This window comes from Podarcis gaigeae (genome assembly GCF_964106915.1).
Source record: "Podarcis gaigeae genome assembly, chromosome: 3".
Taxonomy (NCBI): Eukaryota; Metazoa; Chordata; class Lepidosauria; order Squamata; family Lacertidae; genus Podarcis; species Podarcis gaigeae.
This window is the reverse complement of record NC_139680.1, coordinates 85,746,500-85,773,149: the sequence shown is the minus strand read 5'-3', so window position 1 is coordinate 85,773,149 and position 26,650 is coordinate 85,746,500. Positions and strand designations below refer to the sequence as shown.

Here is a 26,650-nt window from a genome sequence, read left to right as displayed (position 1 = left end):
AATCAGGACTTTCACAATTAAAATCCAGATTTATGAGTGATAGCACCAGTAACACCTCTTATGCAGATGGACATCGTCATGCTGATCACTGCTAGTTCAAATAGATTAGCAGGCTCAGGGCTGATAGTTCATTTACCATATGCAAAACTCAGTTCTAATTTTAAGGAAGACCAAATTAATATAGCCCATGTTTGTATTTGTTTTCTTCAGCAAATACAATTCTTCAGCATGCTGTGGCGTAAATACAATTAAGCCTTACAGGCACTGAGTGCCAATGAAAAATGAACTTATAAAAGCTTTCATTTAAATTTGTGTTGATTATTCATTGGGAAATATTTGGCCATATCCAATTCCAGATGGCAGTTCGGATCTGATGTCCTAGATCTCTTTCCCAGTTATTCTGCTAAGTATTAATTGATGCATCTGCATTGAGATGGGTTCTCAATGCAGGGTGCTCAATTGATTTTTATAATTGTGCATCATTTTATTTTCGAAACTGGTCTGTTTTGCTTGAAGCACTGATGATAAATGTTGTTCTGAACGCACAGTTGCTGGGTACTACCTGAAAGGAAGAGGAGGAGAGTTCAAAAAGGAGCTTCACAAAGCGCAATGTTCCTTGGGCATGCTCATCAGTAATATAAGCAAATACAATCTCGTGGGTCCCCAACAGTGGAATCAGAGTTAGCGTAGATTTGGCCAATCTAGAGAATAGAAAGCATAGGAAACTTTAGCAAAAGGGCAGTATCAGAACAGAGAACGAAGTCTTTGGAAGACCCTTATGAACTGGTCCCAGCTCAAACATGTACTTGTTTGGGTTATCTTAAGCAAATCACACCTTTAATATTCTAATGCTCAAATAATAAATAGATGCAGCTTATATTGACTAATGCATATGTTTGTATACTTTTACTTTCCCAGTGTCCCTTTCAGTTTCATGTGTACCATTTATCACCTTCTTTCAAACCCCCTATATTCCTCTCTTAAGCACCATTATATTTCTTGTTCACAAACTTGGGCATTCTTAAGTGTCAGTTTTCCCCCATTTGTAAATAGTGAGTACTTGCTCACCTGGATTGAACTGTTCCCATTAATTAATTATTGGTACAATAACACAATATTAAAAATGTAGAGGTAGTAGCATAAAAACAATAAATGATAAAGCATAGGGAGCCATACACTGCACCCCAGACTATACCATCTGTACTAGGCTCCAGAATTGCCTCCCCTCTGTGGGATCACCATGTGCTGCACGGCTTTTGGACATCAAATGCACTCTAGCTACTAAAAAATATTCTCACAGAGGCCATCAAGTTCTTGGCAATCATTAGGCAAAAGTCCTGCTGAAGGATTTTTATTAGTATTCTATAATGTGTGACATCTTCAAAGCACCATCAACACACCAAACTAACTTTGAGAAAATGAAGAGAACTACTGTGATGGAGTAAGAATATATATTTACTGGACATATGCTCCAAAACCCACAGAAATGGCTAGTGAAACCTTAGTAGTAGTAGTAGTAGTAGTAGTAGTAGTAGTAGTAGTAGTAGTAATTTATTAGTGTCAATATATTTTACTTTACACTTCCGAGAGACCAACGATTAAAAAGAACTGAATGAAAAGGAAGCAGGAGAAACTAGAATTCTTGATTCTGATGTCAGAAAGCAGGCTCTGCATAAACACAATGTTCAAACCTATATGACGTGGGAAGTCAAGGACAAGCTGATACAGCAGGACAGAGATGTCACTGCAGGACCTGTGCTAGGAAAGGATTTGTAACTGCATTACCATGACCCTGTGTGCTGCTGAGGGATGTGCAAAAGAAATAGAACTAGCTACCTGTTCAAGCATCTGACTCAATGTTTACTGTTAAGTAGGGTTGGGAAACTGCCCCTCTGCATCAATGTCTGTATTTCCTTGAGAGGAAAGTGGTCAGGGCCAAAGCATGCGCACACACACATAATGCCTTGCTCAGGTTCTTAAACACACCGCATTCATTCTGATACATACTTTCAGCTTTTGCAGCTTCTGTGCTGTGCACTGAGGAAGGGGCTCCCTTTTATCACCACACAGCATAGAAACGTAGTCATGTTTTCATCCAACAGCAGCTCAGCAGCAGGACTTAGCCGCAGTCCTTTCCTGCAATAATTGTGGAGAGGCAAGTGGGCCAGAGGTTTCCCAACTCTGTCCTTTGTTATGGGTATCGGCTCACATTGCCAGTTTTTCTCTGCATCATTACTCCCCAAACACTTGTATAATTCTTTGTTTTTGTTATTGAATTGAAAAAAGCTGAAGACTTCCTCTTATTTAAAAACAAATAGAAGCTCCCCATATGCAATCAAACTGTGATAGTTTCTGCTCAGTGCCACCTACTAGCTGCAATCTGAAATGATGTCATTTAATCCGTTCCTGCAAGCACTTTCTCCTAAGATAAGCACTGAATAGGTTTGCTGCCAAGATGACTCACCTGCATTTTATGTCAGTTTTGCGCAACAGGTTGGCTTGCAGCTTAGAAATGATAATGCAAATAACCCTGATAAAGATCAGGAAATTTACCTGGATAAAACAAAAAGTAAAGGATTACACGGTGCATCTTTTAAAGCAAACTTCTATTAATTCTAAGACTCTACAGAGGTATCATCTGCCAGGTAGTTCAGCCCTTTTCAGAGTGCCTCACACTCTGAAAAAGCATAAACCACTGACAGACAATTACTTTTAAATTCAAATACCAAGTGTACATTCATGGGGCAAAGTTTTTTGGAAACTAGAAAGATTATTGTTGAGATATACAGACTGCCCTGCTGATTTCCTTTGCCAGGTTCCATCCATCTCTCTATACTTGAAAACATGGTCCTCTGGAAGAAGTCACCTAACCTGCAAACTGCAGGAGCCAAGTATCTGGCCTATGCTACTCAAACTTGAAGAGTAATACATAAAATGAATATTTGTTCACTAAGTTCAAGAAAGAAGGTTGTGCCCACATGATTTGTGTCCTGGAGTAGCTAGTGATCCACAACTAGAGTTCATCTTGTAAACAAAGTAGACGTTACAAATAATGGTTTCATCTGTCCAGTTTCTCTCCCCAGATGTATAAAATTTATAGATGAATTTGTATGAATTTGTAAATGTATTTGTAGCTCACTGCTACAAATTACAGTTTTGTTGGTGTCTTGTGGGGAGTACACTGTTTTTCAGGTATGTTGTTGAGGGAACCAATTTTTTTTTTAAGGAAATCATCAGGATAATCCATGTACCTTGACAGTAATTATTCTAGAGTCAAGATGTAGACGTGGTGTTGGTTAATTTATTGTTGCTTTTAATGATCCTCTGTTTATGATTGCCTTTCACTGTTTTAATTAATGTGCTTGTAAACCGCCCTGAGAGTTCTGCAATAGGGTGGTATACAGATGTAATAAATAGGTTAATTTACACTTGGCAATGTACATTGAAAGGTTTCTTTTAGACCAGTGGTTCCCAACACAGGGGCAATTTGATTTTTAAGGAGGAAATTCAAGAATGAGTTATTAACAGTTAATGGTCTTTTAGGCTTCCTCCATGTGAATAGGTGTTCACTTTTTGAATAATAAGAATTATATGTCATGGGGAGGGGGATCAGGATTTTAGAGATGCTTAGGTGGCGTATGGCCAAAAAAAGGTTGGGAACCACTGTTTTAGACTGTATAGGTAAGCAGCACTAATTATGTATTTGTTGTCAATGCTACTTCAGAGTGCGAAGCATACTTCTTCTGGAGAGTGGAAATTACTGTATGTCTGGTCTGCTTGCAGACCAGTATGGAAACTGTAAAGAAGGTGCCATTTTAAGCTACAAGTGACTTGTTTATGTGATGGACACCAAGGTCAAGAATAAGTAAAGTGTCCCCACAAACTCATCCTCTACAAACATGATAGTTAAAAATCAAGGGCATTACCTACCACATTCTCTACTTCAGTACAAAATACATTTGTTAGTGGAGGTGCACACCAGTCCAATAATATTTCCATCTCTTTCTTTTGTCTCTGGAACACACTAAAATTTCTGCAAAGATTCCTGATCACTCACCCCTATAGCAACAAGGATGGGCACCCTGATGATCAGCCAGTAGTTCATGTTAAGATTCTTGTTCCAGCAGCTAGAGAAGTAGAACAAGACAGGCAGGGGAAAACTTTAGTACATACATGCAATAATTTCCTCATCATCACACGTCTCGGCAGCGTAGATGGAAAACAACAGCAAGTGCTAGCAAACCAGCACGGTACATTGCACAGATGGATGTAACTGCTTGCTTGCCGAAGAGAAAGCTTTAGGCTAATCTGCAACAATCACTGCTAAACTGGGTGCTCCTAAGTCTCTCTTTCTGCTTTCGTATGACAAATTTCTCTACCACAATTTGTCACGAATTATCAGTAAATGATTATGGAAAATTATTTTATTAGAAGTCAGAATACAAGCCATTGTGAATTTTGTTAGTCAATCTCCTCCCACATACTAGAAAGTCTGAGCTTGAAGCTAGCAATGTTTTAACCTCCATTTTAAAATCCTTCTGCCAACTCTTCTTTCTTCACAGTGTGTCATTTTGGTCAGAATTCTAGGTTTGCCACAATTTTCCTGCTCTCAGTTATCGGTTCAAACACCTAGCTTGTTTGGACTTTCAGTGATTACCTTCTCCATCCCATCTGAATTATTTTATGAAGAGGACAGAAAGGAAACAAGCCTATGGCATCCACCAGTTTATTGGTGTAGGCTCCCTCCTCAAAAATAGTCTATTTTTGTTTAGAAATTCTCTGCAGTTAAGAAAAGCCAAGTATGTTCTCCCAGTAACATGCAGAGTGCCTCCTCTTGTTTGAGAAGAATACTTGATAAATTGATCATTTTGTAACTAAGGCATTCAGCAGTACTGAAGACTAGAAATATATGCATTCTCATGATGTGTGTATCTGTGTGTGTGCCCACAGAGGTGTCTTGTATGTAGCAGGGACCCATGGTATTGTAGTGTGCATCCCTCCCTACCCCCTGCAAAATTCCTGGCAGCGAGGTCAGGCCACCCATTGTTAGGCTGGGGTACATGATTTGCCCTTTACTGCAATGGTGTCCCTGAATGCAATGATTTCCTTTTCCACATAAGTTGTGATCCACCTTATATGGAATGGAGTAAAGATATGAACTGCTCCTCAGCCAATGTCAACAAAGCCTGCCTAGCCCCATCCTGTATGGTTTCTTGTTCCCACAAGAGTGTGACAGAACGTTGGCTAGATGGAGAGGTACCAGGGCTCATGAAAACTGACTGATAAAAGGTTAAACCAGTTGTGAGACGTATGGGTTATGCATCATGAATTATCAACCTCACCATGGGCATTACAAACAAACATATATGCACCACGCTACAACAAATGCACAGGCTATGATGTGGGGATGGGATATTATAGCTCCATTGGTGCATCATTTATGTTACCCACTCTGCAAAATACAGAAAGCCTGCTGACATGCATCCAAACACATGAGCTAACAAGTAAACACTCTCAAAGCATGGAAAAAGATGGAGTGGTAGTTTTAGTTCCAGAATGGTCCCCCGAGTTTCAGGTGGTTTTACCGCTTTCCAGTGGACTTTGCATCACAAATTTATTTTTAAATATCAGTTTTTTCCTAGATAACGTTCAATGACGTTTTAGCCACTGGCCACATTCACATGTACAGACCATGGACTACCATGAACAAGCCGAGGGCTAGTGCACACTGCAGAACTGCTCTCCTTTTGCTCTTTCCTATGCTGAGCTGAGAGCAACAAGGTAAAGGTAAAGGTACCCCTGCCCATATGGGCCAGTCTTGCCAGACTCTGGGGTTGTGCGCCCATCTCACTTAAGAGGCCAGGGGCCAGCGCTGTCCGGAGACACTTCCGGGTCACGTGGCCAGCGTGACATCGCTGCTCTGGCGAGCCAGAGCCGCACACGGAAACACCGTTTACCTTCCCGCTGGTAAGCGGTCCCTATTTATCTACTTGCACCCGGAGGTGCTTTCGAACTGCTAGGTTGGCAGGCGCTGGGACCGAGCAGCGGGAGCGCACCCCGCCGCAGGGATTCGAACCCCCGACCTTTCGATCGGCAAGTCCTAGGCGCTGAGGCTTTAACCCACAGCGCCACCTGCGTCCCATGTTTGGGAGAAATGAACCACAACTGCTCCTTTAGACAACATGGTAAACCAAGGTTTTTGCCCACCACTCAAGAAAGGCAGCATCAAAACAGGAGCAATTTATTCACCTGCATTAGCGTAGTACTAGTTCACAGCAAGCCATGGTTTATGGGCTTCTGTAATGTGTGAAAATGGCTACTAAAGCATAGGAAAAGTGTGTTTATGATATTATTACCAGTAGTTCTCTGAGGAAGGACCTGGTCGCAGGAAAGTCACTTCAAGGATACATGTGACCAAGGAACAGCTTTATGGCATATTATTTGGTCCGACTTAAGAATTATTGCTGGATAATAAGTGTGCTGGGGAAAAGGTTTGCTTTCCTCTGAATAGCGTTAGAACAAATTTAAATGTTTTCTGGTATAATGATATAGGTTGAGTAATGGTGCTGGGCATTAAATTCTGTTAGACTTCCTTGTGCATTAATTGGCTTCTTACAGCACACCACAGCTTTAACTGCTTTTAAATGTATACCAATGTGCAATCAAAACATCATTACAGTAAAATTAAAATGCCAGAAAAACAAAAAGTGGTAGGAAAATGTAAGTAACTTATTTGCACACACTGCCTAGTTCCTTTGTACTTTCCGAAGCCTATGTTATTAAATCCCAAAGCTTAATGCAATCATCAGCATCCATTATAAATGCTTCAGTAAGATCTAAATCTAAGTTGAGGAGTCAAAGACAGCAGAGCACAGTTACCACTTCTCAGAGTAGTATTTAGAATTTCACTAGATCACATTCACTCTGGGAAAGACTCATATGTTCAAGGATGCCAACTCTGTTGTTGTTGTTGTTGTTGTTAGCAGCTGCCCATCTGACTGTGTTGTTCCAGTCACTCTGGGCAGCTTCCAACAAAATATTGAAACACAGAAAACCTCAAACGTTAAAAACCTCCCTGTACAGGGCTGTCTTCTTTATTTATATCTTTGTTTGTCAGAGAGGCCAGATTCTCATTGAGGTGGTAAGCTTTTGTCTGGCCTGTACCACTTCCCTGCGGGTAACAACTAAATCTTACTCCATTCAGAAAATTGCCTCTTCATGGAAAACATCAGGGAAAGGAGTTCTTAGCCTAGTTATGTTTTCTATGTACAGGGAATTTCCTATATAGAGGAACATTCAGTTATGCAAAACTTCCACTTGCAGCCTGAAAGGAGACCCTGCAGACACAGGTTTACCATATAAGTGGAGTCTTTATTGAAGATCAAATTACATTTCTGTGCATGCCATGAGGTATACCTTAAGTGTGTGTGTGTGCTGGGAAATATTTGGGATCAAATACACTCATTCGTCTTTTCTAATCCTCAAGTGCTGCAAATCCACAGCAGATCAGAGTGAAAATAAGAGGCTGAACAAGAGCAGCTAAGTCTGCACTTCCTAAATTCCACACTGGACTCTGCCATCATTCTGAGGACTGCTCACTGTTCAGCACAAGCAGTGCAAACATTCCTGGGCCAGATGGTCCTTAGCAAGCAGAATTTCAAATATATTTCATAACTGCATGCATGAGTAAACAAGGGCTTAAGAATGAAATTGCTACACCAGAATTTGGTGGTTTATGATGTTACACCAGTACTGCAGAAAGCTAAGACAGTACTCACATTCTGAATTGGGTATCTTACATGTTGGCCCAACCACTACATGGAAATGTAGTCTCCCTTTTTTTGTTTTTTGTTTTAAATTCAGGCTATTCTATCCCAAAATGAATCATCATAATGGTTCAATGTGATCAGTACCTAAGCAGCAGCCAAAGGGCACCATACAACAGGAATAAGTTTTGCAAGACTGACTAACAACTGAGGCAAGTGAGCAGCCAACATATTACCACAAGGAGGCAAAAAAACAAACACACAAACAAAAAACGCTGGTCACCAGCCAAAGTAACAAGTGAGCAGAACTGGGAAAGGAAAGGATTCCTTTCCAATTTTATTTACATTTGGCCTTGCTTGGTAAAGGCTCATCCACTGAATTGCAACTAAATAAAAGTTCCACCCTTTCTAACAACCTGTTTTATAAAAGCTAACTTGTACCATTTATGTAAAAGAGCTGCCCACTTATGATGGGGTCCGGTCTTTACTGTTTAAAATTATTGATTTTCAGTACCGTACAGACTTAGAACTGTCAGTTACTTTGAACCACTGTGGTCTGGACATTATTCATTTCTTAATATCCCTCCTAAGCAAGGAGTTATTCCAGACACAAATGCAATTTACAATCTGCTGCACATCTACTGTAGCATCACAGAGACAAAGGGTAACTGTTGAGCCTAAGGCACAGAAACCTTGCACTTTATAGAGAAGAAAAGGCACAAGGTTAGTTATTATACCATTTTAGAAATATTTAAACAAGTTTTAGTTTACCCAAATTGCCCATTAGGGCCTGCTGAATGCATCAGACAGTGGGTTTTGTTTAACAGAAATCATAAGCCAGCTTTGAGTAATACAAAAGGCAATCAATTCAACATGAACCTTTCCTGACACATTTTTACATTGCCAAAAAAACTACCGAGTTTGCAGCATGCTTAGAAGCAGGGATTGGACGATGTCTGGTTTTTTAAGGTACTGTATACTGATCATCAGAACAAAAATGGTCCTAGTCAAGGTCTTAGTTTGATCTGGCTTTAGACAAGAGCTTCAGAAAATGCTAGGAATATATTTGACACACACAAAAGTGTTACATGACTTATGAGCCAGGTGTACAATTCACATCCATAAGAACTCTGAGTAATTAACATCTTGTCTGGTGTGCTTTAAAAGTGGGAGAGTTGGCTGAGAAGAAGGGTACATTCTGTGTTAGTTGAACACACCCTCCCTCAGATGGCATGGCACCCAGCGCGGCTGGTAGCATGACTGTCACACGAACATCCAGTCTATTTATACATTCATTTTTCTGAAATTAATGTATTCAGAGTGGGTTCAAAACAGATACAACATTAACAGGTTCATTACAAAAATGAATTATGTAATCAAAACAATTTTAACAGTCAATACAATTTTCAATGCCTAATACTTCATTATACGTACACTCCACAATGACAGCACATTGTTTTAAGTGGGGACACACTCAGTGCAACACTGGAGCTGGTTCTTAAGAGTCATTTCACACTTTTGCATGCACAGGAGATTGCAGTACCAAACACCGTGGAGATATAATTCCTCAAATACTTAGGACTGCAGGCTGGAAAGCCAGGACTGGTCCTTAGCATGTGCGTTGCCCGCTATGCTCATACACTTTATGCCAACTCTTTACAGGTTAATGTGCGAAGTGCCTGTGCCAAACTGTGAACTGGCTATACATAACTAGTACCCAGCTAAAGAAAAAATAATAACCAGCATAAGACATACATGGCTGCTTCCAGTTGTCATGCCTCACCCACCCTGTGGCTCAAAACTCTATGGGGACTTTTGACCTTTGAGTCTAGGAATAAGAGCTGGAGGAGTTGCTAGTTATTACTGCCATTAGTTTACGGGCTACACTACATTAATTGTCCTGTTGGTAAGGTTTATAAAAGGTAAAGGACCCCTGACATTTAAGTCCAGTCGTGAACGACTCTGGGGTTGCGGCGCTCGTCTCGCTGTACTGGCTGAGGGAGCTGACGTTTGTCCGCAGACAGTTTTTCCGGGTCCTATGGCCAGCATGACTAAGCCGCTTCTGACGAAACCAGAGCAGCTCACGGAAATGCCGTTTACCTTCCCGTTGGAGCGGTACCTATTTATCTACTTGCACTTTTTGGCATGCTTTCAAACTGCTAGGTAGGTAGGAGCAGGGACCGAGCAACGGGAGCTCACCCCGTCGTGGGCATTCAAACCACTGACCTTCTGATCAGCAAGCCCTAGGCTCAGTGGTTTAGACCACAGCACCACCCGCCTCCCTTTGGTTTATGCCCACTTAATTTTCTTTGATATGTCTTTAAAGAATTGCTGTTATTATTGTTTTTAAGATATGTATTATTGTTATTATGTTTAGACTGTTTTTTTTTAAGCACAGCTCTGCAGAAAATGTGGTATGTAAATGGACTGTGAATAAGCGGCAGGCAGCCATGAAAGGGTGATTGTGGCAGGGGATTATGGGAGGAAGTAGCCTAGATCAGCACACTAACAACGATTCCAAGACTGGGGCTGCTCCTTGTGCCAGTACAACATTTTGTACCCAAGTTATGAGCATTAATACATGGCTCCATTTAACAAACTACCCCGGAGGGCAATGTCCCTGCCCTATGACTAGGCAGATTAGATGAAAGGGTTGTAAGCAGCTCAGCAGCCTGTCAGGTGTATATGAGGGCTATATCTATGTGACAACTGGGGAATGCAGTATACGTATTAAGATGCATAGCATAAAGAACCATTACTTCCCCCCACACTTATGATCCCTGAGCACAAGAGGGAAAGAAAGGGAACTGAGGAGGAAGAGGAAATAATGATGGAAGGACAAATAGCTCAAAATGGGAGCACTCAGTAGCTAATTCACACACCCAATGAGTAAATTCTCCTAAAACAGAACTGGGAGCCCAAAACATTGGACCACCACCACCAATTACAGAAGAGAGGAAGTGGTACATTTTTTAAAAATGTTATTTTCACATGTTCAGGCTTTTTCTTGGCACTCTAGAAGAACGTGTCAGGAAGTGGGCATCATGGTGGCAAGCTCTGCCCCCGCCCACGTCACTTCTAGGTAAGCATGTTGCGGGTGTGCAAACAACCACAACCACTTTTATGTTGGTTGGCACAGCCTTCCACTCTTAACATTCACTGAGTGCGGCTGTGACATTTGAAAGAGGATTACAAGTAGTAATACCTGCTGCATTTGTTGTTCCAGCATGATTAGTGGGCTGCTGGTGCTGAATGAAAATACCACCTCACTATCACAAACAGTGTGTTTGCCACTGTGGCAGCAACAATCAGACCAGGCTGCCCTACTGCAATCCCTGTTGCCCAGCTGCATGTGTTTGATGAAGAGGTTTATTAAGGCGTGCATAACCTGATGAGGAACTGAATGCTAAATTATGTTTTTTGAAGCTATGTTATTTTCGCTCAAGTTTGAACAGTAAAAGGTAAAAGAACAAGACGTAGATGGTAATGTCTTTTTATTTCTTTTGTGTGATATAGTTTGATGTAACAAGAGGCCACCCACACAGAAAATAGGGGTGTGTATTTATAAACAAGTCTGAATAACTCAAGTAAAGGCAAATAGGAAATCAGACACATATTGAGAACAACATATTTTCATCAGAGGAATGTTGTTTAGAGACATAACACACACAGTTGGAAATTTTTGCCAGCCTCTGGACAGAATATATTACTGGCAGTATCACTGAACATAAGATAGTAAGTAGAGCCCTGCTGGATCAGACAAATAGAACTATCTAGCCCAGTTTCCTATTTCCCACAGTGGCCAGAAAGCTGCTTATGGGAAAACTGTATAGGCAGGACAGCTGGTATTCAGAAGCACGCTGCCTCTAATCTTGGAGGCAGAATAATAATAATAATAATAATAATAATAATAATAATAATAATAATACATTTTTATTTATATCCCGCCCTCCCCGGCCAGAGCCGGGCTCAGGGCGGCTAACACCAGTAAAATTATAATTTAAAAAAATGGATCATTTTCAAGCATCAGAAGGAAAACACTTTTGTATATGGGCATCATTACCAGCAGCCACTGGTAAAGTCTTATTCTGTATTAGAGTAATCTAAGCAAGTAGGCATCACCACATCTTGTAACAAAAGTGTTTTCCTTCTGGTGCCTGAAAATGATCCATTGGAAATATAAGATCCCCAGCTCATGTAACCTTGAGTAAAAACACAACCTTTCCCTTAACAGCCACACCGTTATAGGACACACACTTTCCCCATCATGGAGATTAACTTCAGAATCAAGATTGGTTAACAGATTATGCTTGTCCATAACGGCCACTACTGGAAATTGAAGTTTCGAGACATTCTGACCAGTGTGGTGAGTTATTAGGGGCAGCGAGACGAAGGGGCCAGGATATAGAATAGAATACCTTTCCAAAGACACACGTATTTAATGATGCTGAAAATGGTTGGCCAGCAAATGCTTGTGCTTATTTATTTTTGCCAAAATGTCATCAGAACTCTTCTTTTTTCTTAATGAGATGCTTCTCTAGCATAAAACATGATCTGCTCTAGCCAGGCTGCAACATGAGCAAATGGATAAGATGTCAGTCAATGGAACAGCCACTGCCAAAGCAATCAAGCCAAAGGAAAATGGGCACCTCTCCCTCCCCACAGCAAACATAACCCTCAAAAGCGATCAGCTATGAATCAGAACTGAACCAACCCCACATCTTCATAAAGGTACTTGACAATTCCCCAGGGGATAACAAACAGCATTGGCACACCTGGAAAAAAGAGGGAACAAGATATGCACAGAAAATGAGAAACAAGAAAAAGGAAACAGGAAGGCGACGCAAAGTTTTTTATATAACGCAGAACAACTTTAGTCAAGAAGAGGCTGCAGACAGTAAGTTGAGCCCATTATACTTAAATGAATTAAACACAAACACCCTTTCCTGAAGAAGTTTTCACATTACAAAATCCATAAGGTGGAAGTACTGAATTTAATCTGAAATTTATTCAATAGAACTATGGAATGCCAATGCTAATATTAATACATCGTGGCAGTTTCATTTGATAGCCTGAAGCCCAGATAAATGGCACAGATTGCTAGAAGCTATCTTCACTTCTGGAGTCATTTTTTAAAAAAAAAATAATTAAAACAAGAACAGTAGTAGATTGGACAAGATGATGAGGGCCAGTGAGACCAGTGAACTGCCATCCTTGAAGTTGTTCAGCAGACACCCAACATCTGTTTACCAAGACAGATGAGGAAGAACAGTCCAGCTGCAATATTGAAGATACTCATTGGGTGTCCCACTACAGATCATTTCCAAACCCAGGTGTTTCCTTTAATCTAATGAAACCTATTTAATTACTTTGAATGTTTAATTTCTTGCAAAGCGAAGAAGGTAAATTGCATTAATAAAAGCCTCAAACCGTAACACTGGTTAGATGAGATATGAATGCTCGAAGAAAACAAGCTTTATTTCTTTAGAGCAATCAAATAGCTGAGCGGAGCAATAGCCCCTGTGATTTGCAGAGGGCCTGGATGCCTCAGAAAGACCGTCATATTTTATTGGGTTACCTGGTTTTTGAAACAAGCGATGTATTTTAATACGTACAAATCAGACAAAAACAGTTGCTGCTGCTAAATTTGAACGATTCTGTTCTTGTCAGTAGTTTAAAACACAACCCTGAGATCTGAAAGCAATTTGCATACCTATGAGCTGACAGCCTGTGCTTTGCACTGATATACTGTACACAAAGTTACCAACATCTAATTAGAAGTTATAAATCTGGTCAGGTGTATGCACGCATGTTTTACTGCCAGTACTAGGCAATAAATCCCTTGGGTATATAAAGGTAGAAAGGATGAGACAAGGTGGTCAGGTTGCGCACTGCAGGTCAGATACAGGGATGTGCTTGCTGACTAGGTGGCTATTTGCTACCAAACTGCCATGTTTGCCATAGCCAGAACTCAGGTGCCTAGCAGTTTTGAAGCGAAGCACTGAAAAACAAAGCAGTGATTTCTATATACTCAGGAGACTCCCTAGGTGCATCCAAGTATATCCACCTGCAAGTTAAAAGCAAGAAGTACAATTGTACCTACCTGAATCATAGTTTTCCATTCCCAATGAAAGAATAGCAGAGGAAAATGAGTGTTTTGAATTCTATACTCCTCTGTCCATATAGCTATAAAATGCTCAGGTTCAAGGATGGCAGCTCTAAGCCTGAGACCTCTAGTACTACATGCAGTTGCCTCATGGTAAGCTATAGTCTATTCATCCAGCTATCCTTCTTGTGAGATGAAGCCTTTGGGGGATCAGTGTCCCAATAATGGAATCCCTTCTCCTCTCAGGTACAGCTAGCACCAAATCTATTGAGTGTTCAGTGCCAGCTGAAGACACTCTTATTCATCTAGGCCTTTACAGAAGTCTGCTGAATTGCTTATCTCATTGATTTATGTACGTTGTTTGGGCATCCTGTTTTAATATGTATTTAGTATTGATTTTAATGTAACCTGCTCTGGCAGTGCCTTGAAAATGAAGTGCAGGTAAGAGATATTATAAATAAACAACATATAACATAAGTCCAGTATTATCTACTCTGGCTGGCAGTAGTACCACATGGAAAAATATGAAGGGGGAAAAAATAATTATAAAGATGTGCCCTCTTCCATCTTTTTTATCTAACCCCCCCCTCCACCTGCATCAGGAGCAACAAGAAGAAGAAGAACAACAACAGAACAAGCAGTTTCCTTCTCCCGGTTAGCTAAAGACCCAAACGTGTGCTCCTCAGAAGGGTTTGTTTCACTTACAATTATGCAAAAGATATCATATGCTTCCACCGCTCTCTTATGCAAAGAAAACTTAAACCTGTAAAATTCCTCCTGGAACTTTTCACAGCTTAGAAATGGGGTAAGTGAAATACTATCCCTGCAAAGAGATGGCAGCTGCATATTCCCAATGCAACTAGAATCTTCTTCATTCAGGACTAAGTTTTTCATAGTATTAAAATGTGGTGCAGGCTCCCCAACAGGAGAACAGGTATGTTTTGTTTTCCCAAACTCCTGCTTCACAATCCAAAATCGACTGCCTCAGGCCGTTTAATCCTTCTAAAACTAATTATATGCAATATGTTCTCAGTGCAATTTGTATTGGCATTTGTGATTTATAGCAAAGTCAAAAAAGTTGTTACCGCTCATGTAATTTGATTTTAAAACTCCCTAAGGCTTCCCTGAAAATAGATTTTGCAGTCAGATTGTCTTGTCTTAGTCTTCGGTTACTGCCTGCTTCAGCCTAGATTGAGCCCTCTGACTGACCTTTGGAAGTTAATGCATATTGAAACTACCACTACTTAATCAGCCATTAAGCAGATTCCAGCATTTCCTGCTACTGCCACCTAGATTCAACAGGAGAAGGTAGTTTTTACATCTTAAATGGGATGGTGTGCACGAGACAGCTCTACAGCAATACCTTCACTATGTCTATTTAGAGTCTGAGAGTAGCTGCTACCATTCTCCTGCCAGCCTGAAATACAGCACTCCAAAGGATAGTTTGCAATGAATTCTGCTGTTAAAGCAGCTGCTAATTTGCACAGCTGCAGTTACAGCTTTAAATTAGTTCTGTTTGAACTAATTATATTATAGAAGGGCAAGAAGTCAACTTAGTGAAGTGAGATATAAAAAGAACTGAAATGGTCCGTTTTCTGTATCAAATTTCCAAAAGAAAGCCTTTCAGAAGCCATTCTCAGAAGAATGCCAGAGATAGGACCACTACTTTAGGAAATGAACACCTGCTTGCTTTGTGTGCACTGATATTAATTTTTCTGTTTTAATTAGATAAACTTTATCACAGATCTCTGACAAGGTACCATAGCCTGCAGCTGCAGAATTCCTTGTTATAACATAATCTGATTAAAGTCCTACTGAATTCAAGTGAGTGTTACAGGTAAGTGGAGCTAAGTATGCAACTTTGATCTACACAAACATCTACTATATTCCAAGCTTTGCAACAGACTAATTAATGAAATCTTAATTTCAAGCCCTTTTGGTCCTTAATATTTTCCTGAAATTTGAATGCTCTGTTTCTGCACAGAGTTTCAGACGGTTGCTAGGCAACAACTACTTTCCGTGCTTTCATAAGCAAACCTATAGGCGTAAAAAGGTTAACAATACTCTGTCAAAACTGGTTGATTGTTTGCTACATTTATGGAACTGAACTCTCAAGTATTTTGTAGGGAGCGGAGAGCAGCACTTGCAGGATAAGCAGCTTCAGAATGGTGATGCTTCAGGCTTAGAGATATGTCAAGTAACAGGGAAAACATCATATTAAGTTAAGTACAGATCTATATTTCCTAGTTTCTCTACAGCTCACACTGAGGCTGCATTCAGACAGCAGTTTATTCCTGTTTCCCAAAATTCCCCTAACTGTTATTTTCTGCATGATGTCTGAGCTTTCACACGACATACAAGTCACTTCCAGAAATATAGTGGAAAACAGCACAATTTTTGTGCTCATTTCCATGTTATTTGTTTCCAGGAAAAGTTTGCAAGTAACACAGAAATGAACCCTAAACTTGTGCTATATTCCACTATCTTTCTAGAAGTTGCTTTTACATCTTGTGGAAGCTCAGATATGACATGGAAATCAACACAGAGAAATGGCGGGGAAATGAAATAAACCACCCTGTGAATGCAGCCCGGCAGTGTTTTAGTCAATCTGTGGAATACATATTGCTAACTTCTGCCCCTATTCATATAGGAGAAAGCCAATGGCAATGAAAACTGGAGCCACAACCGAAGAAAGAATGATTCTTTAGTAGGAAACATAGTAGACTCAAATCCTTTCCAAAACACAGTTTACTTTCTGACATCAGATGGAAAAATAGCCGGAACTATTCTCTAGTAGCCCTTGTAAAAAGGGATAATTCAAAAAGCAGCAAACACATATAAGAAAACTTGGTTCCCTACTAAAGAACTGGTAACTAGTGAAGAACAGTGTAGTATGTCCTAATAAAGATGTTAATATTCTATTTGACAAGTTTCTTATAAGAAGAATAAAGTGATAATAGACTGATAGAAAGAGCCCATCTCCCATAATTCCTCTCCTATGACACAAGGCCCTCTTGGCTCACTCCTAGTCAGATTCTATTGTGGTTGCCAACATGCTATAATAGCTCCTTGTCACGAATAAGGGACAGCAGAGAGAATAAATTTACCTCAAAGAGGGGAAGGAATCTTAATTTTCTCATCCTTTCATTTCATTTCTCCTTTTTGAATGGCATGTTCCTTTCTGCCGCTTTAGCTGGATGTAAAAAATGCTACAGAAGATACTCCATTTTTAAAAAAACCTTTCCCCCACATAGTCCAAAGCTCGCCAACATTTGCTCTTGTAACATCAAACAATAGTTTAGCATTACATCTAAACTAGCTCACTTAAATTACATATATCTTATAACTAACTGCTTGAAGTGGTGTTAATTTTGATTTTTATAATCCTGTTAGTTAAAACAACTGGGATCAGATTCACAGTTACAAGGAGATCTCTGATACATTATAAAAAATGTAATTAATGAAATGAATACAATGAAGCGGATGGGCAGAATTGTGCTACAGTTGATGTTTCTATTCTAGAATTTACCTACAAGTTAAAGCTAGGGAACAGTGAAAAGGTTTTGGATTTCGTATGGCATGAAAAGCAACCAAGGAAAACAAAAACTATTCTTATTAGATTCTCTAAAGCAGAAGGTTTATGTTTCCCTGACACTGTAATATTCCCTTATATTATTTTGCCTGCCAAATACATTTTTTTGAACAATGAGATTCTGGAAGAGATCATATATATTGGAGAAATTGAGAAGTTTATTTCAAAACATATATTCTGAGACAATATGGACCAATGCAATAAATTCAGCATTAAGGTTGAAAATAGTATTGTGACTGAAAGCTTTCCAAGGGTCTGAAAAAAGTGGAAATTAAAACAATTAGGTCCAAACACAGCTGCGTTGTCAGGAGTTATGTTTATGAAAGATCTTAAAGGGACAATTTAATTGGAAATGTTGACAGATCAAAAAAGAGTAGTTCCAATAATCCATATTGATTTGTTGAAAGGTGATAAAGTTAGACAATTTAACAATGGATACATATACTCAGAGAATAACCAGGCAGCTGGTGGCTGTCACAGGCTAGAAAAAAATGTCTGCATTGTTAAAAGTAGACTTGGAAACACAAAATGAATCACAGAGAGACTAAAGGGGTTTAGCACAGTGTTAAAATTGAACGGGGAAAACTGCAGCCCCTTTAATGGATAAAAATCTCTGCTTGTCTACCCCTATCTTAGAAGCACACATACGATAGATTTCCATAATCATAGTAGTATTTTCAACCTTGCTACTAATTCCTAACATTATGTTTGCCTATTTCATTGCAGTGCAGACACACACTGTGCTAATGGTTTCAATGAGGTTTCTACAATAGCCATGGTGCCTTTTTCTCAGTAGTTTCAGGCATTCAGAACACATCAGTGTATGTGTGGCATTGAACGTATTTGCTTTAATGTGTATTAATTTGCACTTATTAACACCAAGTTTCATCTACTGCTCTGTTGCCTGGTGTGAGAGAGATTCTTTGAGAACTCTTTGCAGATGAACTGTTCTATGTTGTGCTACAGTAAAGCGTCACCTGGTTCTCCAAGTCAAGTTTCATTCTGTATGCACAGTCTTTCTTTGCCTACACTTTGCTTAAAGTGATGGCTAGCTGGTAAGGTCAGCTGAGAGGTCTCAGAATCTTATAATGAAAATTATCAGTAGCCAAAGACAGCTTCCTAGTAGCTGCAATTTATATGATACCAATGTAACATTATCTTTAAAGAATGAACCTGAGGGGTGGGAGTGCAGCTAAGAAATTATGGTACTGTAATGGTTATTTTATAATAACCATTCTTAAGGAAATCAGCCCTGAGTGCTCACTGGAAGGACAGATCCTGAAGCTGAGGCTCCAATACTTTGGCCATCTCATGAGAAGAGAAGACTCCCTGGAAAAGACCCTGACGTTGGGAAAGATGGAGGGCACAAGGAGAAGGCGATGGCAGAGGACGAGATTGTTGGACAGTTATCTCAAAGCTACCAGCATGAGTTTGACCAAACTGCGGGAGGCAGTAGAAGACAGGAGTGCCTGGCTGCTCTGGTCCATGGGGTCATGAAGAGTCGGACATGACTGAACGACTAAACAACAACAACAGTTATTTGAAGAAAAGGGAAGAAATAATTATAAAAGCTAAAATAAACTGCAAATAGAAATTAAAAATGAGTATGACATATGAAAAACAGACAACTAAGTACTTAGGGACTCAGCTACACTCATCAATTATATCACTATAACTGCATTATAAACATGCAACAGCAGCTGGAGCTATAGAACTGTGATCCATCGCCAATGGGATTTTCTATTAAGAGCTTTTATAATGTGTTCGCCATGGTGGTTTTTTATGTGTATAGATCCAGCACAAGTAAAGGGACAACACAGATCAGCCAGTGGCACCAAGATAAGTGACCAAGGTAATCAAGGTCAAACATAAGTTTGCAGGAATGAAAGAGTCAAAGGCCAATGGCATTTCCATTGGTGTTCTATATAACTGATCACAGAGATACCATGTGTGCAATCTGAGTTGTATTCATACAAAACTATGAAGTTAGAATTTTTTTTGTAGCCACTGCTTTTATTGTTTTGTATAATATTTTAAAGATTTTATTCTTTTAATTTGTGTGAGTTGCTGAGAGAATGTATGTTTACTGGGTAACCATACAAATGTAATTAAATATATACAGTTCTTCAGCACCACAGTGAAATTCTTGGAGGGCAGTAGTTCCAGAATATGTTTCTTTGTACTCTATATATGACACTGCCTTGATGCTGTCACTATATCTATGAAAACAGGAATAATGGAGTAAAAGAGATAAAAAGAGATTGCTTGTAAAGATACTTCAACCAAATTGTGAGTATTAATTAACAATGAGTTAATATTCATAGTAGTTGTACCTGAATTTGCTTGTTTTCCTCATCCTTCCCTATCCTCATTGCCTTTTGTATTGTGCAGTGCATTTTTGTCCATTTTTAAAAGTGAGCACTGTTTTAGGGAAGAATGGAATAAGAAAACAATCCAGCAAAGGGAGATGCAACAAACAGTTCCCCCACAATTTCCATTCTGCTTAATTCATTACACACCTTTGTTAGCTAGAAAACTCACTAACCCTCTAGCTTTGTGAATGGAAACACGTACCCTTACAATCCAGAAGTGATGTAAAGAATTTTGAAGTATGTTTTTCTTAAAACCCACAGACTTTAATTTATGCTGAAAGCAAAAAAAAGCAAAAAAAAAAGCTCAAATCCAAACTGGCATTTATGCAACATAGCCCAGTAAATATGCACATAAAAGCTAATGCCCATCCACCAACTGTTTATTAACATTTAGCTGAAGTATCTTTAAAAACAGTTTGCTGTTTAGCAGTCCAGGTTTTCACAGGCACCAGAAAAAGGACAGTCACTGAGTATGCCTTTTCTCTCCTTGTGGGAAACTATTTCAAATGTGTTTTGAATCAAAATTAAATTGTAGTCTCTGTTCTGGGCTTAAGATTCCTCTTTTCATCTCATTTCTTTAGACTTCATAGTTGTAGAATACTCACCACTAGTACTTTGCAGGAGAACACTGGGAATAGTGCTCTGTTACATTTACCTCCATAGCTACAGAAGGACAGAGCCTGTGTGTACTCTCGGAAAATATTAATGAAGATGTCTCAGTTAAGTAGCCCTAACCAAAGTCATTATTCAGAAATATGCTATTTCACCAATTTTCCTCAATAGGTCCAAGGGTAGAATCCTAACCTCAAGATGCCAAAAAAATCCAAATTCACCATAAGCAAAATTACACAATGCTATTTGAACTAATAAAAATTAAATCTGATTACATATAGAACTCCAGAACTTTACCTAACATTAGCTGAAATGCTAAATATTTGGAAACCATGATTTATGTTCAAGAGACTTCCTGGCCAAGCCTTACTGAATGGAATCCCTGAGTATAGATGTGTAAGAGTTTGTGTTGTATACCGCCCTAAGCTCTATGGGTATAGAGCAGTATACAAATTTAATAAAGAACAAGAACAGTTGCACCATAATAGATTGCCCATGTAACTTTATCCAGCAATTTTCTCAACCGATTTGTCATTTGTTTGTGCAATAATTCTAGAAGTTACCTGCATAACCCAGTCAGGAATATGTCAATGACTGCCCATGCAGAAACATTCTACTTAAATGACAGAATAGGGCAATAATAGGGAATAGGGAAAGCATGGAGCACTTGGATAATAATAAACACTGAGGAAGTGTCTCTAAGAGGCATAAGAAAAATATTTCATTCAATTCCATCCTACTATACTTTGCATAACCTCGAAGTCGCCTCTATTTAAGAATCTGAGAAATAATGGAAGGTTAAGACAACACAATTTCCTGCCACTCTTATCCCTAAAATTTAATAGGATGGCACATCAGTGCTCTGCATTATCTGGAGAGTGAACAAAAGTGCACAACTTAAGCACAAAGTTATGATCACAAGCCATAATGATTAGGCAATGAGCAATAAAACCTTTCGAAGTGACATATGGATTGCTGCTTGTTTAAGCAATTCATTCAGAAAGTAATTTGCATTAGTTAACAAGCTAGGGGAGATAACAGAAAGGGAGACCTAGGACATAATAAATTACTCAGGTAGTTCTGATTAGCACCAGTAGTCGTGTAAGCCAAACCAGAAGAAATCCACCAACACTGTAGAGGAGCTGCACTTCTAAGATCAACCTGCTGGCTATTGTGCAAGGTGAAGACCCACTGGGGTAGTTGCCATAGCAGCAAAAAAACACTGTCACTTTTCATTTTCCCACATACAAAACTCATTCACAAGAATATCTAAAAAACAACAAAGTAAACATCTTGCTCTTCACCTGGTTATAACTGCCCAAGAATGTTCTTTATCTAGTCACTCACTAAAAACTGAGGGAAGGCATGAAGGTGTAAAAAAAAAATCTGATTTTCTATATTAAAAACTAGCCAAGAGTCACTTTTCACACTATAGTACATTAAGTACTTATTACAGTTTTTGTCTATACCCGCTTGTACAATGCAATGTGTGATGCAACTAAACACATCTTAGTATCTATACACACAGTGCATAAATGTGCTGCAAGACAAGAGAGCCAGAGTGTGTGTTTTTCTGTGCTCTCATATGGATTAAATGCATGTATCCGTGTTCTGGAACACAAGCCAGTATTACTAAATCTGCAATGTGTGAATAAGCCTCATGACACATTCAGGGCATGCCTTCAAAGCTGCCTTATACCACTTTAACAACCATAGCTTTCCCCAAACAATCCTAGGACTGTAGTCCATAAGGGTGCTGAGAATTCTTTTGGGGATGCCATGAGTTTAAAAGTGATATAAGAGTGATTTAAATGTATGGTGTTGAGGTGAGTGTAAGTTTGATCTGGGAGTCAGTGCTAGAACTAAAGAAGAGGAACAAAATCTACTGTTTCGTTGAACCAAGTCACAATTCCTTAATCCCACTGCAGCAAACCTCCAAATCTACAAAATAAGTAGAGATAAGAAAGATGCAATTTTTTAAAAATAGCCAATCAAGTTCAGCTATTAGATTCAGGGAAAGAGAGAGAAATTTTTGTATATGGATGTTTTAGGATGGTCTATATCTGTAATATATCTAATAAAGGTTTGGAGAAAGAAAACATTTTTATAGCACTATCATAGTAAGAAAAATTCACAAGAACTCTACTGCTGAACAGAAAAATATGTAACTGGGCATGATTCAACGTCCCATGAAGACAAGGATAATTTCACATTCTCTCTTTTAAAATCATACACAGACCTCCATTTTAATGTGCTGTTCTCAGCTCTCAGAGGAGAACTAGACTGCATTTGCTCAGAGTGCATATTGGATCCCTTCCCGCATTGCAACCATTGTCTTCAAGTATTGCTAAGTTGAGCCTGAAATCAGAAATATTTCAGGCAGCAAGACAGACAGAGCTCTGCTGTATTCCTCATAATGGATTTTTAGGTCTGTCTAGGTTTGGACAGACTATTAATTCCCCCCATTTCCATTTATTCAGATAAATGTCTAAAGTCAGACAATTTTTTTTATAAAGGGTAAAACATTTTGTCAGCTCTCTGCTTTGTAGGATTTTAAATAATTGTACAATTTGTAGGTTGTAAAGTGCCATTAGAACACCCCCGGCAGAATTGCTTTAGACATTTCTATCTATCTGAGCTCTTTATTATTTATATTTATTTATTGGCTTCAACAGAGCACAATATTTTCATCATCAATATATCACTGTGCATTTGGTAGAGCTAGGTGAATAATTTACAACTGATCATTTGTATGAATTTTGAATTTTGCCAATAAGTTCATTTGCCAGAATGTTCAGACCACAAGGTGAACCAGCAGAAGGGCAAAAACTTGCCAAAGCAATTTAGGCATTAAAAATGCAACATATCTGCGAAATACAATTTCAGTGGTATTGGACACCATGTAGGTTAAGCTGTATTAATCTGCTATTGTTGCAACTCAATGCATGCTGGTTCCCCACCCCCCATATATTCTAGACATCTCAACGATACAAAATGTTTGGACAACTATGCTAACTATTCTCGATTACTGAAATGACAATCTACATGATACCACATGACCTAAAGGTAGCATTGTTTTATTATATTTAAAAATCTGGTTCATGAAACTGATTCAGAGATAGTGGCTAATCTACTCACTGCTGCCAGGTTATGCAGAGAATGTAATTGGGCGGTAGGGCAAGAAGCAATACAGCTCCTTTAATTGGTTATTCATGGATGAACTGTTGCAATTATGATTAAATGACCTGACTATAAAAGGATGCATGCTGGATGTAGACTGGACAAGGTAACTGTTAGGTGGATTTGTGGCTGGTTAACTCAGCAAACCCAAAGAGTGCTCACTAATGGTTGCTCGTCATCCTGGAAAAAAGTGACAAGTGGGGTGAAGTACTGAAGGTTCAAGAAATTTGCAGATGACACCAAACTAACACAGGTATAGTTTCATGATCAAGGAAAGTAATAGTACCACACTATTCTGCCTTGGTCGGACCACAACCGGAGTACTGTGTCCAGTTCTGGGTGCCACAGTTTAAGGATACTGACAAGCTGGAACGCGGGAGGAGGGCAACCCAGATGATCAAGGGTCTGGAAACCAAGCCTTATGAGGAACAGTTGAAAGAACTGACTATGTTTAGCCTGGTACAGAGGAGACAGGGGAGATGTGGCAATCATCCTCATATATATAAAGGGCTGTCACATGGAAGATGGAGCAAGCTGGTTTTCTCCTGTTCTGGAGGCTAGGACCTGAACCAATGGATTAAAGTTACAATAAAAGAGATTCCAACTAAACATCAGAAAGAACTTTCTGACAGTAAGAGCTGTTAGACAGTGGACCACACTCCCACAAGAGGTGGTGGATTCTCCTTCCTTGGAGGTTTTTAAGCAGAGGTTGGATGGCTGTCTGTCATTTAGAAGAATTTGGATTTGATATCCCGCTTTATCACTACCCGAAGGAGTCTCAAAGCGGCTAACATTCTCCTTTCCCTTGCTCCCCCACAACAAACACTCTGTGAGGTGAATGAGGCTGAGAGACTTCAGAGAAGTGTGACTGGCCCAAGGTCACCCAGCAGCTGCATGTGGAGGAGCAGAGACGTGAACCCGGTTCCCCAGATTACGAATCTACCACTCTTTACCACTACACCACACTGGCTCTTTACAGGTATGTTCTAGTTGAGATTCCTGCCTTGCAGAGGATTGGTCTAGATGACTAGAGGGTCCCTTCCAACCCACAATTCTATGAAATACATGTATTGAAAAGTGGGCATTACTCATTATATTCTGGAATAGCAAGTTTCAGGAGGCTCTGCTTATGTATGTTGTCTTGCATGCTGCTAAACTGATTTGTGTTTTTTGTTTTGTATACACTGTGGGTGTAGCAAAATATCTAAACATCATGAAACACACAGTTGGATAAGCCAAAGAACTTTAACAACATCCCGTTATTTATACTTTCAAAACCAAACCAAATGAGAACACAAAGAAAAGGGTGCTCTGTAATAAAAGCACTTATAACTACAAAGTCTAAAATGCAATCTAACCTTCTAAGTCTCCAGCCTCTCAAAGCATTCTAAAAAAAGGACAATAGTAAATATAAACATTTCCTCCACTATAATAGGGTTGCCATATTTTGAAGAGCAAAAAAGAGGACGCTATGACGGTCATTCAAAGCAAATAAATGCAATTATTTCATACATATGATTCAGTCAAATACATTTAAAACATTTAAGTAGCCATGCAGAAAATTGGTGTCACAGTATAAACTAGAATCAACACGGTATAAGCTAGAATGATACAAATAAGGAAAATTAGCAGACACTGTCCTTATTTTTCCTAATTAAATCTAGTAGCAAGCAATTGGGTGCTTTATGAAATTATTGATCAGGTTCAGGATGGGGGGGAGAGATATGAAAGAAGCACAGGAAGTCCTGTTTTTTAAGCACTGCCTTCTGTTTTCAGAGCTCTTAGCAAACATTGCTGGCACAACCACAAATGCTAGGGACATTAAAATAAAGCAGCAAGATCATTACCAAAGTTTTGCATTTGTGACTGAGCTCTGTGCTAAGCATCACTATTATAATAATCACATTTCAAGAATTCCAAAGGTTAATGGATAATTTATCACAGAGACTTCATAATAGTTTGACAAGCAGATATTAAGAATGTGCCTGATATATGTGATACATTTCTTGCCTGGTCAGTCCCAGTTTTGCAATGTATATAACTACCAGGCAGATAGCCTTTTCATGGCAAAAGCCACTTGAACTACAATTGGTTGGCAAAATCATAGTGCGGTTAATAGAGATTTGGTTTGCTGGTCTTCATATACTCCCTTGGAAATGAGTATTGTGAAATGCTCAGCTGAGCACTCTCTTCCACAAAGAATCCTATTATTTTTCTCTTTGAAAGTAAAGGCATAGCTAGAGCATGCCACGTACTCTACAAGAAAGGCTATAATTGTGGCCCACTTGAGAGCAGCTTCATCCATGCCCCTTTGCATGCTTCTTAAAAGAAGACCATCCTCACTACTGATGGGTGGTAGAGTAGCAAGCCTAGCAGAAGAAGATCCTAACACAAGTATAAAAACGATGGCTATGTTGTTGTCTTAAAGATGCATCTGAGTTTAGCAGCAAAAAGAGAAAAGAAAGTAGATCAAATGGTTAGTACTTCTTTTACTGCAAAAGACAATGCTACTCCTGCTCCTGCTTCAATTTCATTTATCCTAGAGCACTCAAGCAGAGAAATGCACTTTTTCATTAAAAACGACGGCGGGTGGGTAGGGAGGAGAGACTCACTTACCCCAGCCAACAAAAAGGTAGAGCCGAAAGATTCTCTGCTCAGAAAAAACAGATAATGCTAGCAGCGTATACAAGTACATTCCCTCAACCAACAGCCAATAGTAGTTGGCAATCACACAATACTGCATCATCACAAAGACCAAGCGACAACTAAGTGACTCCTGAAACAGAAGAACAGAGAAATTAGCGAATACAGGATGCATTGTGAAAAACAAGGAAGCAAAAGCAGGAGTGCATGTGACACGACAAATACCAGATTCCCCCAGCCAGTACTTGGCTAGAAATGGCATTTTAAAAAAACCTTCTGAGAGTGTTAATTGTATTTTGAACAAAAGAGAACAAATTCAACAGGAGCATAGCTTTTCCACTACATTCCCCCAGGTATGTGTGTACATATACCTATCTAT

At 39.3% G+C, this 26,650-nt stretch overlaps 1 protein-coding gene across 2 annotated transcripts in view; it reads right to left on the bottom strand.

The window, feature by feature from the left end:
- The window catches only part of GLP1R (glucagon like peptide 1 receptor), a 97,493-nt gene that overhangs the window by 8,747 nt on the left and 62,096 nt on the right, over nucleotides 1-26,650 (bottom strand). For both annotated transcript variants that reach the window (XM_083732580.1, XM_083732581.1), the window contains 5 exons: nucleotides 26,245-26,404; nucleotides 12,481-12,541; nucleotides 4,058-4,127; nucleotides 2,465-2,553; nucleotides 563-701 (listed from right to left, as the gene is read on the bottom strand). In XM_083732580.1, the coding sequence (XP_083588706.1) occupies nucleotides 563-701; nucleotides 2,465-2,553; nucleotides 4,058-4,127; nucleotides 12,481-12,541; nucleotides 26,245-26,404 (519 nt within the window). The remainder of the gene's footprint in view (nucleotides 1-562; nucleotides 702-2,464; nucleotides 2,554-4,057; nucleotides 4,128-12,480; nucleotides 12,542-26,244; nucleotides 26,405-26,650) is intronic.